The following is a 22,098-nucleotide window of genomic DNA, read 5'->3' on the forward strand; positions in this document are numbered from 1 at the left end:
AATTCCCTTTTTTAGCTTCAAGACATTCTGTCTTGTCTTTAGCAGCCAAATGGTTGTCATCTATCATTTATATCACCTTAGAGATATTTATAGATTTTGATTATGTCTCACCAGACTATTGTCTGTCTTATGTCATACATATTTGTAGCTCTCTAGATAGACCTTGCCTTGTAATTCTTGCATATTTTCTGCTATATATTTCCTCTAATTTGTTTATATTCTGTTTTAAACCATGAATTCCAAAAATGCACATAGTCCCACAGGGTTTAGTAGGTACTAGAGGAAAAACTCACTTACTTATATGCAAGAATGTTAGTAAGAGAGAAATCTATAGGCTTTGATTTTTAATTTTATTAATGAAACTTTAACTACACTAGGAATGTATTTATGAAATCCTTGTCTGATGCTGGTATTCAAATATTTCTATTTCCATCCTATGAATTATTGAGTACACTGAACAGCTTCATTACATATCATTCAGGAAATAAAAGCAAATAGGAATCAAACCTTTTGGAGAGACTGCAGTCAGAGATATTTTCTCAAAAAATATTGGAAAGTATCTTTCAGAATCATTGATATGATGTTCAGAGGCAAAAGATATGCTCTTCATAGATAATTTGATAAGGCAAAAATGTTGTAGAACCACTAAATACTACTGTGTAAGTTCCTGTCTTCACGTTAGCATGCAATTTTATCTACTTAGGCTAACCACCTAGAAACAACCAAACCATAACTGTGAAGCACCAATGGAAGAGGAAAATAAAGTTCAAAGAAATTATGAAACAACTCTGGAATTTATATGAGTTTTGCTGACTATGTCACTCACTGTTATTAGCAAATAAATAGAGGTATACAACAAGTTTGATTGCACAGGTCTACTAAAAACAGCTCTCATAAGGTACTGATTTCTATTTATTGGTAGCATTTTAACATCACTTCTCCACCAGTATTGAATTTTTGTAGCTAATTAAAATGCACCATCTCTCCAGTCTGCCTATACAAAACATGCTAGATAGATGTGCTTTCAGTGCTTGGTAAATACCAGAATTATATATAAACTGTAGGACTTACTAGGACTCTAGCATACACTGACTTGTACCCCAGTGGCAGACACTGACTACAAACTTTGGCTTTGCTCACAACTCTGGAACATTTGGAGCCTAACAGCTGGTTAGTACATTACAGAGATAGGAAAAAGTCATGAAATTCACATCTATTTTGAGATCCAAATTCCACTGTAATGTTGGCATCTGCAAAACTGGACTTGTCAGTAGGGACTATATCTATGTTTTTCTTCTTCAAAGGAGAGAAAAATGCATACCCTGTGTTTGCTTTTACCTAGTTGTTCGCCCTGGTTCTAACAGCATGGAGGGACTAAAAATCCACAAGACTTAATCAGTTAGATATTCTTGTGACCTGGAGATGGGTGACATCGAGGTGTTGAATCTGGCACTTAAACCACCCACCTCTGCAGCATCTGGGCTGGGGCACTTACTGTGTTGGAGGTAGAACAGGCCATAGGAGGAGCAGTTTCTACTTGGCTATTATCCACCAGTAATCCCTCCTGGGGGTAAGGAGTCAATCTAAATAGATAAATCCTTAGAAAAAGGAAGAGGCAATCAAGTCCTTTTCAACTTTACTTAATCTGGCATCAGTAAGAAGCACATCTAAAAATTCAGCTTGAAAGTTTCACTAGTGCTCCAAGCTTGAAAGCTGTGCAATGGTTTTAAGTAAAGAAAAACATCTGGAATATGCTAATTGCATCAAATCTCCGGCAGGTTTTGAAAAATCTGATTCACCAAGAACTCTGAACTCCAAATGAGAGCTCTTAATCTGTTTTGGCTTCCATTGCAAACTTTCTTCCATCCACAGAAACCCCTCTCATCTCCTCTAGCATCATTCTTTTACTTAATTGACTTATTTTCTCTAGATACTGATGTAGCTGAAGTAGTTTTATCTCATTTTGCTTTGCTTCTGACCTCACTGTTACAGTTACGCCCATGTGAAGTTTGTAACTATTAATATTCCCTTTCCTATTAAAAATCATTAGGCCTTTTTCAGTCAGAATGATCAATATTACAGCAGAAGAATCTGAAACACATTAGAGGTCCATCAAAGGAGAAACTCTTTTTTTCCCCATATCTCTTCTTTCTACCAGCATCCAACTCAGAATATATTGTGATTCTGTGATTCAGAAGAATGAACAATATATGTACTTGTATTTCATAACTTTATACTTTTTCACTTGGGAATGAGATGGAAAGAAAGCCTCAGAGCAGTAGAATATGATACACAGACTTGCCAAACCAACATCTACCTGCACTGACCAGGTAGGTGGCTACTAGTTTCAGGGTAGTTTCAGTTTGCAGGAAATTTGGCTGTCTACACAGTTTTCTGTTGCATGGTGTTGAAATGCATGGTGTGGAGATGTAAGTCTGAATTTTGAAACACTGCAGTTAGGAACCCAAGGGCATGTCTAAAATAGGTTTAGAGTTTATTATTAGCATTTCATTTTTTACAGATGGAATGGAAGAAGACGTTGCAAGAAAATTCTCTTCTTCTGCAGGTTCAATGATTGGATTTACCTAGGAAGCACAGCTGCCTATAGGTGCAGAGAGGTGTCTAGGGGAAATTCCAAAAGCATCTCAGTGAGTGATGTGTCTAATCAAAATGAACTCTTTAAACAAGTGAAATTCCAGATCTGTTCAAGTGCTTTTACAACACCAGCAAAGAACTTCTTTGCACTGCTAGACATCTAAGTATCTCTACAAGATATCCCCCAATTACTAGCAGCTGGCCAGCAAAAGGAAAAGGGCTGAAATGTTTTGCAGTTTAATAAATATATTCTGCTTCTGGCCTAGGAAAAAAAGTTTCATTTTCCTGAGTGGATTTTCTGACTGTAGCTCTGACTCAAGTTACTCTGGCTAGGTACTCTGTTGCCTCAGTATGGCACCACACAGCAATAGTAAACAAGGTGAGTGGCAGTCTCCATGGAAGGATTATTTATTTACACAGTGACATGATGTGTGTCTTCCTGCAGTGATGCCACCACATAATTTCCTTAACTTTTTTCCTAGCACCAGCTTCCCCTGGGGAGACAGGATGATGTTCTCTGATGTGTTGTCAGTTCATCTGAAAGAAGGAGCTTTTAATGAGGTGGTGCAAGGCAAGTGGGGCTGCTGCCTATCACACAATCACTGCAGATACTTTTTCCTGTGAATGCTATGTACTAGAGAGCACTGAGAAAATTATACTTACTGACAGAAATCAAAAGAGCCTAATTACTGTGATTTTTATAGAGACAGTTAAAGAATGCATGTCAAAAGGGACTGATATATAATTATGATAATATCAGTTGCAAATTCTGTACTATCTAATTACTGGAAATGGGTGGCATTGTGCAATTTTTTTGAAAGTGAGCTACCCTGATAACAAATGATATAATCTTATTATGAAATTAAAATAACATTGAAAGAAAAGTAAAATTAATATATTGGTAGGAGTAATAATTAAAGAGGTAGCACTAAATGTGCTTGAAAGACAGTACAAACAGAACCCACCAAGTGTCTCCAACCCCAAATCTGCTACACATTTGACTCACACTGTGACAGAAACTGAGGTGCTGCACGTGTTGCCTACACTGGCAGTCAAAATCAAGACATACTGATGTGACAAGAAGAGAATCATCATGAATGGAGGAAGAAAGAAATAAAAAGAGGAAATATTATTAAAAATGGGAAAGACCATAAACCTAGAAATTATAGTGTTGAACTTCTCTGCAGTTTTGAGTGTCTACATGTATTGAGTTTGCTCTGGATCCTCTGAAGTTCTCTAAACACCCACTGGTGTTCAGGCAGTTCGGATTCAGGCACAGACATCTTTGAGTACTGAGATTCTTCTGTTTTGGTTTCTCACTCGCTGTATTTACACTGATAAAACTGCCAGCAATACTTCATATAAATAAAATAGTAAAGTTATTACTTTAATTTAGCATACATTTTGTTCACCACAGATGTAATGTAATTATACAGAATTAATACTACTATACCTACTACAACGTAATGCCATCTGTTGACAAATAACCTGGACCCTGGAAAACTCTAAATTTTGCATTAATATGAAATGAAAATATTAGCGCAATCACATGCAAGCCCACAGACCTGCTGGTAGGTCCATGCTCCTAATTATGGTGTAGCCTAGAAAAATCAACCATTATTTGAACAGTGGCATCAACAGATTGTCATTTCAGGTTTCCAGATTTTTGTGGCCACCATGGGGAAACACCAAAAGTTTCATGGATTTTCATGGCTACCGCATTGTCATCAGTCCAGTAATGGAAAATAAGACTGAATAAAATGTTTAATATTATTCTATTTACTACCTGGAATTCATTTATCTCATGAATTGCAGTTTGGATCACTTCCCTAAGCTCTCATCATCTTATTTAATAGCAGACACAATCTTATTTATTAGTAAAGTTTACATATCTTTTCTAAAATTTTAAAATGAGAAAAGTAGAGTGGCAATTAGCCAGATCCTCTTATTTACTGCATGTTTGGTACAGACATTTCTCTATGTACTGCAACCTGTTCCCAAGAGATGCTACAGAATGTCCCTGTCTTTTCAAAATCATTATAATAATTCCTCCTTTAATCTAAACTTGTGTCGTTTTGGTATAAGAACAAAAACATTAAATACTTTTCTAACATGAATGTTTTAATTGCTACACATTTTCTTAAAGAAAAATAGCATGTTTAGAACTCTGACTTATCTTTAACATCCAACTAAATCAATATTTTAAATCTCTGCAGAAGATTGACTTTTGCTCCTTTGGATAGCATGTTGGTTTTGAATGTCAAGCAGACAAAAAGAAATCTGAGTTTCTGTAGGTAATCATGGTTTTCACTGACAAATCTGTCTAATTACAATAAAAAATGCCAGATCTAAACAACTTGAGAAAGTAGAATACATGATATTTCAATTTTGCAATAGTTTTACATGTTATTTTGTTTATTTACAGTGATGTAATTTAGGAGCTGTTAAAAATCAGTTTGCAAGGACCATGGCTGAAGTGATTAACAGTGATTAACCATGCAAGACTGCAAAGGTTTTTTCTATCCAAGAATTTTACTTGATGAGATTGAAGTGTGAGAAATAATAGAAGTTTATCATGAAACCTATCATCTAACAAAAGAGAAAAAAAATGAAGCAACACCTGCCAACAAGAAATCAGCCAACAAAAAATCCACTGACTACACCGGTGCCCAGGCTGGCAGAGCAGTCTCAGCCAATATCTGGCATCTACCAGAGGCTTTCTTACCTTCACTGCAAACTCTGTTTCTGTAGCTTTATGAACACATCTCTTGCACACTGAATAGGAGCCAATTCCTATGTCTTCCTTGATCTCATATCCATCTGTAAAGTGAATGTTGTTCCCATGTAACTGCTACAGGGAAAGACAAAAGAAACAAGGTAATCAGAACATGAGCATGTAAAAGTAAGGATTAGCCTCCTCTTAAAGGAGGTGCTTGCTCTCATCTCCTTCACAGATATCTCTTGTCCTTAGCATTTTTTCTAAGTCCAGTTAAAAAATTCTGAAGCTCTTTTCTTAAACAAGTAAGTGTGTCTTCTCCCTTTTTACCTTTTCATAGTCTACAAGATGGAGTTGTCCATGTAGAAGTAATGGCAAAACTGCAGTGGAATGCAGAAAATCAACATCTATTAGAAATTCAAAGGAAACTGTGGGCCCAAATCTCCTGAAAAACCCACATATCTTGATAATATAAACTTATTTCTAACTACTGAGGGCAGAAGACTTATAAGATACTAGTGGCTTCATAGTCTTCAAAAGAGATACCCCCAGACCATGAGAGGTCTTTTCCAGAATATGTTTAATTATGGATTTTGTGTGAGAGGTTATGATTTTAAGCTATTAATTCATATGCCCTTTGGAAAATGTCTGGGCAGGTGGATTGGTTAAATGGTGAAACCCAAATCTAAGGCTTTGCTGCAAATTCCATCCCAGGACTGGATGACCAGCAGCTCTAAAAATCCCCTATAATACTCTGTCTAAATATGTAACCTTGCTAGCAAAGTCCACACAGAACCTGCTACATTATAAGACATGCGTATGTTAACATTCAATACAATTTTACAAAACAAATCACAGGAATATGCATAACATTTCTGGTATGTAATTGCTTGGTTAACATTTCACTTACTGTTGCATAATAGCATCTTTAAGAATATAACATAGTCCGCTGTAAATTATTAAAATAGGGATGAAAGCCACAGACAGGGGCTCTCCCCTTGAGCCATGTACACCTCTGGTTGTGGGTAGGAGAGGAACTTTTTCCCAGTGAGAAAATTTGCTGCATATTTAAGCAGCACAGTTCTTTTCCCCTATTCACTTATCGTCTGATGTATTGAGACTTTTGTAGCAATTTATTTCTCATTTAAATTACAACAACTGTACAGCATGTTGTACGGGAATGGTAGCAAAGCACCAAGTGTCTGGCAGGTCTTTCCCCCATCAAGCCACCCTGCTTTAGGTGAGTACACCCAGCCTTTTGTGAAATAGCAACAGGAGTATGGTAGCCTCTTACACCCAGGAGCTTGTGTCTGTGGGAACCTACAGCAGCAGTTCATTAAACCCCTTTGCCAATACAGCATCATATAATTCAAGACAAAACTGTTGAGAATGACATGCATTCAGTGAAAAAACAACACTTCATTATACTTGCCCTGTGTGCATAACTGGAATAATATTTTCAGTATTCAGAAGTACTTTTCATTTAAGTTGTGATAAAGTGCAGTTCTTATTTTCTTTGCAAAGGTTGTGGGGAACGTGAGCTTATGAATAAAAGCTATTGGGGAAAAATTCTGATTTTCCACCCCCTACACACTGCATGTAAACACCTCCTACCTACACTAGATATCTGTGAAATAGCAGTGATAATGTTGAGTCCATTTAAATACACTATGCACATATGTATCTGCCCATCAGATGTGAAGTGTAATGTCAGCATCAGTACCTGCACAATTGGGTGAACAGTGATTTTGTGCACATCTTGCTGTGCAGGCTCCTGCACCAAGTTGGAGGCAACAAAGCTGAACCCTCTGAAAAGATGATGAGCATTGGCACTTGGAGGAACACCTGGGGAATCTGTAGGAGAAGGAAGAAAATGGCCTCATGAGCTGCATGAAGGAACAGCAGGAATAGCACTGCCCCCACCAGTCGGTAGCAGATCCTGACAAACTGGAAGATACCTGTGAATATAATTCAGCTCCATATCAAGGCTTTGGTGTGCCTTTTCCATTCCTTTCCTCTGGATTTGAACAATGCAGGAATATTGTTTGCAAGGATTTTTCCTCTTGGATACAGACTTTTTTAAAGTACATGTTCATTCTTATGCAATGTACTGCCAAGAGTCCACACATACAGAAAAGGTACAAGGCAGTGAGGCTAGGAGAGAGACAGAAGATTCAAGCCAGGGCATCTTTTGACTTAGTAGAGGTTCTCCAGGGAGTGGAAGAAAGCTGCAGGCTGCTGTATCTGTCCTCTGCAGCACAACTTGACTACAGACATTACAAAAGCTAGTAGCATGTTTGTGAATTAGGAGAATGTAGAAAAGACACAAGGAAGTGTTAAAGCACAATACTCTAGTAGTGGTGGTTTGTGGCCTTATAGGGATCTTCTTATAGGGAACAGCTTTAGGAGCTGGGACCTACTCCAGGGAAGACACTGGTTGACTTGTCTTCAGGTGAACAAAACAACTAGGATTGTTTAACTAAGCGCCATGGAGATTTTCTTCCCATCCCTTCCCCTGACACGGCAAAACCAGGGGAGGAATGGCTGGAGTTCAGAAAAACCTGAATTATTCTACCTTTGGAATGAAATAACCAGAGAGCAGTTCCTAGTACCTACACCACTCCACAGTGAAGGAAACAGCATGACAAAGCAAGAAGAGAAGAGCTGTGCTTCATTTAAAATTCTGAAAAGCTTTAGAGAGATCTTTCTGCCCAGTATATGTTTTATCCCAGGTATTTTCATAAGCAAGAAGAGTCACTTTGGAAACCATTCCTTGCTAACTGGCTGGGTATTATAAAACCTACGGTACTAAAATTTGCTGACCTTTATTTGTTTTTTTGGGGGGAGTTGTTTTTTTATCTTCGCTTCCCTTCCCTTCCCTTCACATTTCCTCCAGCGCAACATGTGATTTACCATGACAAAGTTACAGAGCTAAACTTCCTTTAGAAAGCTGCCTTCTTGTAGTAAGTGTGTAAATACTCAGTTATACAAAGAAAATACATCCCCATTGGATCTTATATTTGACTCACCCGCCTACACCATGAGCACCACCCACTAGTGCATAGGGCAACAGCATGGAAGACTGAGTATTGCCTAAGGCCCTGAAAACATGTGTGAATGTGTATTTTTTACTGTGCACACTCCCTGTATAAATCTACTGGTCAAATGAACAGTGGATCTGAAGCCAGAGTTTGGTAAAACCAAAATATCTGCTTGGAAATAAACAAAACTGAGACTCCGGCTAATTATATTTCTCACGACAAAGCCACCTCAGCTCTGACAGGAGTCAGAAATAAGCACAGCAAGTCAGAGTTCAGATGGAGAAGATTGTCTTTTGGTAAAATGACATGGGCTCTTTGTTTATCTCAGTTTGATGGACACTCTCCTTGCAAATACATGGCTGAATCACACCAGACCTCTTATGTCACTGGATACTTCCTACAATGGCATATATATAACTATGATTTTTCCAAAGGGGATTAATTAGGAGGAATGAGCGTTTGTTTTAAAAAAAGGAAGGACAATAATTAAAATCTGAACACTCCTGGACTTCAGAAAAGCTGTGATCCAGCTCTAAAACCAAAGAGGTAGGTCATAACTTTTTTAAAATAACTGTTACTTCATAATTCGTTGCCAACTGCTTGAGCAGCAGTAGTAGAACTACTGATTATTTGGTGTTCATTATTAAATATTCATCACCCACAACTGATATGCCCATCATATGAATTAAATGATAAAATATTTTTGTTAAGTGCAAAATTATGTTTAAATCATGTTAATTAACTGATAGCTCAGAAACCTAAATAGTTTTCCTAGTCTCTATAAATACAGAATTATTTCACATGTCTGAGTTAGACCCCCTTGCAAACATCAATCTTGTATAATGGTTATCTTTCTCCCTGTGAAAGTCACAATGCTTTGTTCCACTAGAGCATCTAAGTGTAAGGGTTTTCAAAGGCTTCATAAATCTTAAGTAATTTCCTTCATCATGCTTCACTCGGGTTAGCAAACATTATTATCTTACTTACAGAGGAGGATATTTAGATACTTCAGGTGCAATTTTACTTATCTTTTTCTCAGCAGTAAAGCCAGTCTAAAATATCCCTACCGGTTACAGCATGCTGGCCCATCAATTACAACAGTACAAGCATTTGTGGACTGAAATCTAAGTTGGATCACAAAAATGATCTTGGTTTGATCCTTGTTCAAATCATTATTTCTAACCTAGATTTCTTCAGTCTTCTGCTCCCTGTGAGGAGGTGAGTCACCACAAATGAGATGTGGGTTCACAGTGGTGAATTCAGGAAGTTAGTGGCCAGAAAAAGCAACTTCAACTTGGAAAAATCTCTGAAAAAAAGTGATGTGAAACTATACCCATAGAGATGAACTTTCAGTGTCAGAAACCACATCTTTGGCACACTTTGATGTGTGGTCAGAAATCCAGAGAAAGCTGTTTCAACCTCAAGGGCAAATAAACTTTCTGAGATACAGAAAATCACTGGACTGGCAAGTTACTGGATCCAAAACTTTGACATAAACTTGCTATCAGGCAGGAAAACTCATTCTTTAAGACAGAGTGCAATATGTATCTGTACCCCCTCCTTGGCAGTATCTTTCTGACAGCTTCATTAAAACACAACTGCATGATCATGAAGCAGGAATTACTACAGTACTTTCCATCTGGGTATCTCAGTAACATGGTTTGTTTGTTTGGGGTCTATGTCAGGATAGAAAAAACACAAAATAAAAAGGGTTCTTGTTCTATTCCCCTGGCAATATGAGCCAGTGTTACACACTTTTGTGATGCTCTCCCTCTTCTGGTTGACCCAACCAGTCAACAGTCAGGGTCTGTAAAATATCCTGCCAGTTTGCAAGGGCTTTTCCATCATTCTAGAAGTGTAAAGGCATTCACACTTTCAATTACACCTATTTTGAAATGACATGGTTTGATTCTCAGGCCACTTTCCACAGTAGCCCAAAGCAGAACTGAGTGAGGCCATCTGCCCACCCCAGCCACCGCCTCAAGACCAAACTTCCATGTCAGAATCTGTACGACATATCAAACTGAATTAAGCAACAGTAGTAACATGCAGAGTGTAAAATATAGCCCCAGGCATCAGTACAACCAATGAAGCAATCCAAATTCTTAATGTTTCTCTGCAAGTCAGTGAGACTTCCCAAAGGAGCACCAGAGACTGCACTTCTCTCCAGATCAGACTGATTTGCAGTCTCCAATATTTCAGAGAAATTAGTTCCTCTGAAATCTAAATGAAAGCTAAAATCAGAAGATGGAAATGTCTAGTATCCAAATATCATTTGCTTCCATGCAGTGGGATAGGAATATCAGAACACAACCAACATACACTGGAGACAGGTGGACGTTCCAGTTGAACACATATAAACCAGAGTGTAATATTTTTAGAGTTTGCATAAGTCAGCATGTCCTTGCCAGAAAAAAACTAGGAACCAATTGATAAAAGATTTAGAGTAGATACTGTTATTTCAAACTCCATGAAAGGAAGTTTGGGTCAGGCCTAGAATAGACATTAGGGCTAGTTTTAAGGAAAAAATTATGTAGGTCATGATCAGCTTGAACAAAAACAACAGGAAATCTCAGCTGTGATTTACGTGCTATAATGTAGGTGTTTTTGTAATGGTCTTTCACTCTCACTGCAACAGTTCTGGGGCAACTTGAAGGTTGGAGCTTGAGACGTTATACTTGGTTATTACAACAATGCTATGTGATATTTACAGTTCTTACCATCTTCAAAGTGTTTTACAAACAACAGCTAATTAAAGTGTTATATTTTAGAATGTATAAATAAATACTTCTTTACACAGGAATATCACAGGCAGAAATATAATGCAACTTACACATATCTAGCAAGAGGAAATATAAGTGGGATTACCACTCTGGTATTACCGGTATTCTTGCTTTCCACTAAAAGAGTGGAAAGATGGAGTTTTGTGCAACAATCACCTTCATATATAGTGCACAAAGTGTGATATTCCTATTAGGAAATAGAAGTTGCATGAACAACATTCTCACTGCAAGCACTTTCTAAATATTGTGGGCCAAATTTCCTGTTGGCATAACCGTAACTGCTGATCTCGATGATTCTTCATTGCTGTTAACCATATACTAACTTCCAACAGTTCATAGTCTATGGGACTTCATAATTAAATAAAACATCTATGAAATATATAATTATATACTGACTTGTAGAAATGCAAAGTTCTTTGAAGCTGAGGTAATTTAAAATAGTTTAATTCATCTAGTGTAAGCAATGGTGAGGAATAAAATAGCAAATCAACAGTTACTTTTCTTAAAAATGTAAAATCTGTGCTTCCTGGAGACAAATTAGTGTGAAACTGGTGAAATGCTTATGAGCTTCTTCTCTTGGAAATGCAAAGCAATCTTTGCTTCTTGCTGGATGTTACCAAACCCTGTAACCACACAGGTGATCTGACTTTAAGACCCTGCTGAAACAGGAAGTGAAAGGAAGAATGAACTTACTAACTGAAAAGTTATATTACCATGTGCCACCTTACTAACCTGTGGGGGTTCGAGATGTGAACTCTGGATCAAAATGAAAGGTGTCTTCTGGCCGTCCCACTGCAGGCTTGAAAGGCGGCTTGATTTCTTTTCTGTACAGTTTCTACAAGGAGAAGAACAGGTCACAATCAACATCAATGTGTACAACTTCAGTATCTGGAGATAAACTCCCCCACTTTCTTTAGGGTGTCCTCTCTCAGCTCTGTGGCATCCTTGCAGGACTGACAGAAAAGGAGGACATATCCATGGATCTGGCTCCTGCTTGAAGGTTGGCTTAGAATTTGTGCCCTGGATGGTCCCTGCACTTTTTAGCCACTGTAATCTGGAATATGAACACAAATGTTTCTAGGGAAAATTTAGCCCATAGACTGGCACAGTGTTCCAGCTGGGGCCTCCGGAAATTCACTGGTCTAAGGACAGGACCAGAATGTGCAATGGTAACATCAGGAAACAGGGTGACTTTAGTGGCGCAGCAATGGCTATCAGCACAAAGAACCACTGGGAAGCTGTGACTGTTTTAGCATTTACTATTTGTGAAGAACTAGCAACATGTTTGACATGCTGCCAGACTAAGCTGAGCAACAGGTTTGGCTGCCTGGTCCTTACAACCTAAACAAGAGACTTGTTCTTTTGGCATATCTGCTAAAATGGAAGGGGACTAACAGTTGAGGATTAGATGAAATTCCCATCAAAATATGCTAGGAAGAAAGCACAGTGGATGGGTGGGAAATCACATTGAAGGTTTAATGTGGCTTAAGTAGAGGAGCAAAACCAAGGAAAAACATAAAGAAGAGAGGAAGGTAAGCACTGCTAGGTGTGTGAGCTTCTGGAGGTGACTGAGGGGTCATGCAGGGGATCACCTAAGTAATAGGCACCATAAATTCATTCTAATACACTGCCTTTATTATGAGGGACTTCGTGGTCTCCTAATTCATGCTTTAAGAAATTCATTCTTTAGGAAATTGCTACACCATGCTCCTTTACAAGCATTTACACACACACACATACACACATCTTGGGAGATGAACAAACTCAGGTGCAGCATGTCTGGATCAGATCCAAAGCCTCTAGAGGTTGATGGAAAGAGCCTTTTGCATCATCTCTGCTTGAATTGGCCAAGATATTATGTTGATGGCAGCATGGGTAACAGAGCTTCAGTTTGACTCTCTGTCCCATGTTTTAGTCCCTAGACTGCATTTCCTTTCTAGTAATGCTTTTGTTCTCAGGTTTCAAAGGGCTGAATTAGTTGCCACAGGCAGTTCCCCATAATTAACATGTCTGAGCATAAATATAACATTTCATCCAAACTTTCAAGTCATGATAAGAACTGGAGAGTTCACTTTATGACTGTTTGTAATATGCATTTTAAGGTTAGCTCTCAAAACAACTTCCTAATGAGCTAATTTTTTAAAATATTTAATGGAGATTAATAAATGCTTGTCCACCTCTTTGCATGCAGGATGGTTCTTTTTAACTGTAGGTTTTATGGTAAATTAACTTCTGTAATATAAAGCTTGTGGTCAAACCTAAGATATACACACATCACCATAATTTGAACTTGATTTTGCATTGATAAATAAAGGTTCTTGAAGCAGGAAATTCTGTAGCATAATACTAGCCTTAATAGAAAGGATATGTTTGTGGTTGAATTCCTTGGAAAAATGAAATAGTGAGCCTGAATATAATAATTAACGGCCATTTCACCATAAAAAGTTTCTACTTGGATAAAACTGCTCCGTATCTTCTGAGAAAAAGAGATGAATAATTGCTGTGAGCCACAATGGAAAGACAGTCTTCCAAATAATTAAAAGCCAATTTCAATCTTAAGCAGGAAGTGTCCCTCATCAGCTGAAAAGTATCAACATAGCAATTGACATACATCTTTTTTTTGTCTGCACAGAACTTTAAAAGAGAACTCAGCACCTACTGAAGGCTTTTCTACTGCTAGGATTTCACCTTGAGAAATCTATTTGCTTCCAGCTTCCCTTTATTTGTCTTAATTCACAACTGCAGTGCTTCTACTGCAGAAAGTAATATGGTCACATTCACCTGCTTCCTCCCTGAATTAACTGTACTGCTTATCCTGTGAAGTCCAAAACTTGGAAAGTGTTTTAGAGCTGTGCATCATTCAGGAACTGCATTCTCTTTTATTATCATAACCATATTCTCTCTGGCCTCTTAATTCCTTCATCCGTCTGTAGTTTCTTAAGTGCTGTTGGAGCTACATTTGTATTTGGAATCCCTAACTCATATCCTCCACTACTAGGGAGGGATTTAAGATTCATCATGAGTCACATGCCATCTAAAGATGTGTAATCATGAAGTTGCTTTCTGGGAGGGGATGAAAACAAGTTGCTTGTGCAAGTGAAAGGCACTTCTGAGCACAACCCAGATGACTCCCTTTTCCATTTCCTTTTCCATTTGTGATAGAAATTATTTCTGGCGTTTCTGACTAGACAATGGAACAGTAAAAGGTAAACTGCCTAAAACTTTTTTTTCCCCAAACTCTTGAATCGGGTAACTAAATGGCATCATCAAGGAAAAGCAGAGCAGTGTCATCTATGGCCTTCTCCATCCCAAACTAGCTCCAGTTTTCTGAGTGAACCACAACAATCAAAGCCAAATCACTAAACCAAGGCAGCCCAACACAGTTAAACATGAAGGCCTGCTGCAGGCAGAATGCCTCTTCCTTTAAAAACCTGCATCCTGTAGACTGCAAAACACAGTGTGACACAAGCTGATCTAAGAAAACAATAAGAATCACAGCCATTGTTTTCTACATACGGAGAAAAAATCTCTTGGAGGATCTGAGATCCTTCTGGATTTTTCAAGAGTATTTCTAATTTTAGGAAACATATTAACCTATTATCCCTTACCATGGTCCCAAAACTATTCAGGGCTGATGTATCTTGACCTTGACCTCTTCCAACAGAAACCAACCAGGGTGGCAAATGACATAGCAAGTTAAATTTCAAATCTTGTCTTCGACCATTTCTATCAGGCTGTCACATAACTTCTGTTAAAGTTTAAACAATTATGTACTTTCCAAGTCATGGTGATACTGCTACTGTATGCAAAAGTCACTGTGAGTTCCGTTATCCGTTTAAATGGGAACAGAGTCCTAGTTTTCTCAGTTTAAATCCCAGGTTTTATATCCAAATTATTGTTTTGGATCTTATTAGGCATTCAAAAGAGACTTTGGATATGTAAGTGCTAACTGGAGCATTTAAATTTCAGGTTGGGTGCTTAAGATCATTATATGTGTCTTATTTTGCACAAGTATAAAAAGCTGAAGATTTTTTTCCTTCCACATTGTTTACACATCCATAAAGGAGAATTGCATTCCTTAGCTCTTAATGTTTTCTTGAGAATGTGACTTCTTTCTCTTTCCCAGTAAAGAATAACCTCCTACATCCCATCCCCTTTTTTTTTTAATTGGCCACAGCATTGACTTAGCACAGAAAAATGTGACTGACGGATATCAGGAATCATACAGAGCTGTCAGATCCAGAGGCTGTGCTGAGGGAGTGCATAATCCCCAAAACAAGGGAGATGAACTCCAAGGTGTGAAAGTACTGATTTAGATATTCACACCTGGATACATATCTATGCTTCTGTCTACTTATCAACCCCTCACATCCTTCTGAGACTTTGATAATCAGTACCTTCAGATTAATAATACCAATGAATTAACTAGAAAACAGTTCTACACAAGTTTGAGAAACTATCAGCTTCTATCAATTGCCTTTCTGATTTCAGATAGAAACATTTTTATTTGAAATAACTAATTTTTCTCCGGATCTCAGTGACCTTTTCTTAAAATATGTTGCCAGATCTCTAATATGAGCTTCATCTGAACACCTCCTCAGCCAGAACTCAAATAATACACCTAGTCTAGTAACAAAATGCTGCAACATTTTGTGTTTTTCTCTTCTAATTGATAAGCAGTTAATTTTTCATCATCTTTAAAAAAATGCACTCCTAAAAAAAACCATTAAGAGATGTAAATGCCCTGTACATGTGCCTGGTAAATATCAAGAAGAAGAAAAATGGTTTAATTTAATTAAAAACTATTTAGTAATTTCCTCAATTGAGTTTCTTTGATCAGGAATTGAATTATTTCTTAGACAACCTCTAGAAATAGAAAGATGCTACCCTCCACAGTGATGCACTTGTAGTGTGAGAATAAACTCCCTTGCTACATATACCTGTTGTGGAAAATCCAATGAGCAGACAAAAGGATGAACTACATTCTAAAATTCTTGTCCTCTCCTAGATTAAAGGCTCAATGTTATTGCCTGCAAACAATAGAAAAGATAGCAGAATTCAAACCTTGGGGATAATTTTTGCAGTTGGTAAAACCTGCAATTAATTTATGCTTTCAGTTTAGTTTGATCTCTGATTAGTATTGAATGAAAAAGAACTTGATTCCACCTTCTTCTCATTCCTTTCCTCAGCTGTATTTTACAGTTTATTTCCTAGCACGTCATTTGCTCTGGTTCCAATTTAACCTGTCATCCAAACAAAAACTACTGTTTATAGCCCACTCCTCCAATTGCAGTCTCCAAAAAGGGATTTCATTTTTCATTTTCAATGAAAAACCAGAAACGCATCATGCATGACCTAGAAAGAAGAAACAGTAATAAAAAAACAGGAACCAGACTGTGTTTTCTCAGAGCCAGTGGCTGAAACTGAGGTCAACTCAGTTTGGGTCTGCTTCTCTTGGGAAGAAAAAGGGGTGCAAGGTTAGTAAGCAGGTAAAACTGCCAAGGAGCTAGGCGTTTAGCCTCCTTCCTGAGAGTCCCAGCCTTGATCACAAAAGACAGTCCATTCATTTAACAACAGATTTACTGAATTTGCATCACAGTGCCTACTAAATGCCTTAGAGCAGTAAGACTGATATTTGCAGAAATCTTCATCTATTTTTCACACTGTAAAGGGGGAATTTAGAGCTTTATTATGGGGTGACAACAGCTGTAAAAATGAGACTCTTACAGAGATTAGCTCATGCCAAAATTTAAAGCTGGGCATAAAAATTCTGTGTCAGATTGTCCACAGTTCATTTAGTACAGAAGTTAACCAGAATTTAAACCTAGGGTGACTAGAGATTTTGCTGAAGAATGACACTCTGGAACATGAGAATGACATCTGTGAAAGGCCAGGAGGAGGAGGGTTGTTCTCTGGCCACAGTCATGTTTTCCAGGATGATATTTTCAGCCTCTGCACAGAGTGGTCATGCGCTATCAGCACTGATGTGCTTGGCAGCAGCATCTGCAGCAGCGTAACAGGGCCATTTTTACGCTGTGTATGTTGTTTCCACTGTGTTCACTGCCTTCATGCAAACCAGACACTATATCTGGTTGTGTCTGTTTAAAGACAGTGAAAGATAGGAAATAACTGCCCCAACAGGTAAATATGTTCAAACCACAAGAGAACAGCTCTGAAAATACTCTGAAATGATGGTCCGAGTCATATGTTTCCATCTGTGATTCTAATGACTTCATCACTGCAATATCTAGACTTCACACACAACATAGAAGGAATAAGCTAACTCATTTCTGGTTTGAATCTCTTCTTAAAATTAGATGATGCAACTTGGCGGTTTGTTCCTGATCATGTCACTTTTGCAGGAAAAATCATGCTTAAAAAAAGTCCTGTGTCATACTGCATGTCCAGCAGACACTAACCCATTCTGACCCTCCATGATAAGGGAGCTTTTGATGGAGGATCAAAAGCCGAAATTTTCTGTGCTGTCATTCACAGCAGTCCTATCATAGCTGCTAAGGTAGTACAGAAGTTCTCCAAAAGAGCTTGCTTCTTGGTCTCTGAGGTCTTTATATTACCAAGGCATAAAGTAAATTAACATTTCTGTCCTGCCTCAACAGTGTTTGCTGACTGCCTGCAAATTGATGTGAGAGATTCTGTATACATTAGAGGAGAACAAAATGAGGGCATCAGGGACTCTTTTCCTGCAACCATATAGAGATCAGCCAAAAACATCTGTGTCTGATCCATTTCTGTTCTCTCTTCTCTGACCCTGTTCCCTTTCTGTCCATGGAGAACATGTTAACAGCTGGTTGGATGATCACTGTTAAGTCAAAGTCCTGGCTTCAGCTCAGGGCCAGGCTGGCTCACATTGCTCTGAAATACATACAATACTGTAGCTGCTGTAATGAGATAAGCCTCCCAAGATCTCCATGAGTGACTGGAAAAATAGAATAAAATGAGGAAATATATTACAAAGATGATAGCTGATCTGTGTAATAATGATCTGTCTGTCTCAAAGAAAGTGCAAGAAGCACTGTGTTGGATTAGAATGGAACTTTACAGCTACATTTTACAGCGGAGATAGAGGGCTAGATAAGACATCAAAGGGCAATTAAATCCATGTTCCTCTCTACCTCCAAGGCATGTTCAAGCATACCTGTCTTCTTCGTGGTAGATATTTCCCTGTCCATAAGAGCTGTTTCAAATGATGGAGGACTGTTGAGTTTCCTCAGGAATTGGCATGAAATTGTTCCCTAAAGAACTGAGCTTGAAACAATCACCAATTATCACGATAGAAGGTGGTATTGAGGAGTCTCATGGGACAAAACTGACTTTTCTGAAAACCTTTCCGAGATGCAGAGCCTCATTTATCTTTGATGAGTTAGTGAGCTGCTCCACTAGCAAACACAGAATTAAAACCCTCTCACTGCTCCAGTGCTTCTTATTACATCAAGACATGTTCATCTGACCTGTACTTTGATTGCAAAGATGAGGACTGTGGAGATATTGGAGGATTAGAGTGGGGGGTGGAGGAAAGAAAAAAAAAAGAAGAAAAAAAAAGAACCCAAGTCTTCTGAATTCCCTATTTTTTATTTTCACTTACTGTTTCCATAAATGTAAACTCGTCATACAGAATTTCGTCATTAGTAAGAAGCAGAAGAGGAAACAGAATCTAGACTCCAGAACATATGTACTGGGATTAAAAGTCAGCTGGACCATAAAGGAAAGTCTCAAACTCCATTTTGACTGATCATGTTTTAACATGCTTATGAGTCATGCCATCTCTTCAACATGCTACTCAAACTGGGTTTTTCTAATAAGTTTTTCCAAAATAAATGTTTTTGTGGGCACCTGGGCACCACAAAATGTTCTTTCACAGAGGAATTAGCTTTAATGGGAAGTCCTGGGCAGCAGTTTGAGAATAGCTCTGTCAAACACATTCATGTGTTTTTATCAGAATTTATCTTAAGAACTGCATCAATGTGACCTGTTACACTAGCATTTATGAGCGAACACATTAAATACTGAAGAGACATAACAACCATAACCAGGTTGGGTAAAATTAAACTAGAAAATGCTAGAGGATGTGGCAAACAGGAGCTCTGATGTACTGCTAGTTGTTCAGAGCAAGAATGAAAAATGCTTGCTTCCAGATTTGTTTAAAAATAAATTGATTTGAACAAATAGGACGCTGAAAATGTGAGATTTAACCTCTTACATGTCTAAATCAAGTATGTAGCTAATCTCTACCACCAGCTTTATGAGCTGTAGCTGATAGCAATAAAAGAAATCCTTGTTTACCATTCTGTTAATCACCTCTGACATGTCTTATTTGAACCATGCTTCATTTGATCAAATGTTTGCTGTTCCAATTTTGAGTGCTGATGTTAAAATAATAGCTCACCTCAATCAAACATCAAACACTTGTAAGAGGAGCTGACATTTCCAGTTCTGGCTGGTTGACTTGTATGCTCAGAGGTGTAAAATCACGCTTTTGAAAATCCATCTATTTTGGGGGCTTTCTATAGCCCCCACTGCAACCTAGTGGGTGGGGCAGATACTGTCCTATGGTCACTTAGGCCAAAATGATAAGAATGGGTTAACAAAGTTATGCTATCCTGTTGGAAGATTTATGATTCTTCTAGCATAAAGCAGCACAACCTGCTGTACAGTCTGTTGTACCAGTTCTGTGGACACCCAGGCAGTCCCAGTAGCACCATGTTGTGTTTGGGAAAAGAGTGAGCCTGGATGTCGTGGAGCTCCTTGGAGCTACTATTGGCAGGCATGTAGAAGCAGACTTGGGGCTGCTCTAAATAATTACAAGAGATAAAAGAATTCCTGAAGGTCCCTGATATCAGAAAGAATAAAACTAGCCTTTAGTCAAGCATGCCCAACTGAGTGAGAAGGGACAAGTAGTTCAATACGGAAAGTAAAAGCAAAACAATGGAGGGACCTAGAGCATCAGTTTGATTCCCTATGAAGTATCTCTTTCAAGCCAAATCCTTTGCCTCTGTTTTCTTTTACAACTGAATACTACAGGAATTATTTCATTTAAAGCTACTTGTTTTCACTCCATCCAGATCCCACAATCGAAGTCTCATGTTTATCAGAGCTAAATGTGGAAATTATTCTGCAGAATGCTACAAATAGCCTCAGGTAGTATAATGATTAGACAGACTATCAGATAAAACAGAGACAAGAAGTTAGAAAAAAACGGCAATGCTGAAAGCAGTTTTCTATTCCTTTCATTTGGGGGTATGTGAACAAACATATATATAGAATCATGAAATCATTTAGATTGGAAAAGACCTTTAAGACCAGCGAGTTCAACTATAAACCCACCACTGCCAAGTATGTATGCAAGAGAGATACAGGCACCCACTGAATAGGTTCTAGCTCCTGGGTTCTCTACGTTAGAGAATGCCTTTTTTCCTAAGCATGGCAGTTTGTCTTCACAAAATTTAGCTAAGAAAAAAAAATTATAAAAAAAATTAAATTCTGCTCCACTTACGTTCCAGTCTATAGTAACAAAGAAAGGATGACGTTTAATTTCTTCCACTCCATCAAATCCAGCACCTGGCAAGAGAATGAAAGAATCAAAATGAAGTAATGCTTAGAAGAGTACTGCATGACATCTCTTCTTATGTCTTCCTCCCCATCCCAACTTTTCTTCTGACAAAGTCAGAGTTACCACATAAACATTTCTTCTAGTCAAGGAACCCTGGACAGTACAACTGTCATAACAGTATAAACTACCAAAAATACAGACAAGGGTACTTCATTAATGAGAATCTGATGGCTGAGAGTTTTTACTTTTCTCTAATTGAGGATGCTGTCAAGGCTAAATAGTTGCACATTCAAGCTTTGAATGAGACACGGGATTTTAGGCACAGCAGAGCACATGCACCAGAGAGGTCAGGAGAGGCCTCAAGACATCCTCATACTCTGGCAAGGCTACAGCTGCTCCCTACCACCAGCAGCAGCTCTTCTATGTGCACTGACTTTCAGATCTTGACTAGCTACCTGTTCTTCACAGGCAAAGAAAGCTGCACTATGAATAAGTACAGATTCAAAATACCAAAAATCTCCAAATGATTTGACATAAGCCAGGGTTTTAGGTTCCCCTTTTCAAATATTGTCTTCAAATTCCTCTGAGTACCAAAATCATCACTCTCAGTGTTATGTTTCCTTCAGTATTAAATTTCTGTTACATTACTATAGGAATCGGAGGGAAAGTCCTCTGAGACTGGGTAAGAAACCTAATTTCTTCATTACTTTTGCCTTATGTCTTCACTGAAGATTGCCTTTTTTATTCCTTTACCTCAATTTATTTGCTTCAGTGCCATCAGAAAACCCAAGAGGTACTCAGTAATAATTAAACAACTGTCAGAGATGATTTAGAATGCCATTTATGGAGTTGATTTGACTTTATTAATAGCACCCTTGATTTTCATTTCAAGGAGAATTAACACCTGGAAGCAAAGCCTGCAATTTTGGAATCAGTCCCTGAAAAGTACCCAGCATACTTTTTTACAAGCATTCTGAGCATCCTTGATTCCCAAAAGGACCTGGGATTCATAAGCACCTTGCAAGAGGCACTCAACACCTCAGATGATTCAGCCTTTTATCCGCAGTATTTGTACTTTCGGAAGATTAACATTACAAGCAGCTTTACAAAGGTCTTGCCAACTGAAGCTTTTGTAAATGTGATGTCTGCTCTCCTTGTGTACAAGACATTATCAATGTTTGCCAAAACGCAATGATCTGGAATGGCTTCCTACAGCCTGCTTAACAGTCACTGATGAATGGATACCGAAAGCAAACATAACAGGCACGATTGTCTGTCAGGCCTGCTGGATAATAATGCAAGAGAGATGATCTTCTGATTACTTCCTGGTAATCTTTCAGTATAGACAAATGTAAGCAATGTACATGAGGATAAACAATCCTAGCCCACCATACA

At 38.1% G+C, this 22,098-nt stretch overlaps 1 protein-coding gene across 9 annotated transcripts in view; it reads right to left on the reverse strand.

Annotated features, from left to right (window-relative positions):
* Positions 1–22,098, reverse strand: part of RPS6KA2 (ribosomal protein S6 kinase A2) — a 292,913-nt gene that overhangs the window by 25,302 nt on the left and 245,513 nt on the right. For all 9 annotated transcript variants that reach the window (XM_027631560.1, XM_027631571.1, XM_027631596.1 and 6 more), the window contains 4 exons: positions 20,647–20,711; positions 11,868–11,970; positions 7,035–7,165; positions 5,321–5,446 (listed from right to left, as the gene is read on the reverse strand). In XM_027631560.1, coding sequence (XP_027487361.1) covers positions 5,321–5,446; positions 7,035–7,165; positions 11,868–11,970; positions 20,647–20,711 — 425 coding nt within the window. The remainder of the gene's footprint in view (positions 1–5,320; positions 5,447–7,034; positions 7,166–11,867; positions 11,971–20,646; positions 20,712–22,098) is intronic.

Source organism: Corapipo altera, unplaced genomic scaffold, assembly GCF_003945725.1.
Source record: "Corapipo altera isolate COAL_440 unplaced genomic scaffold, ASM394572v1 2b, whole genome shotgun sequence".
NCBI lineage: Eukaryota > Metazoa > Chordata > Aves > Passeriformes > Pipridae > Corapipo > Corapipo altera.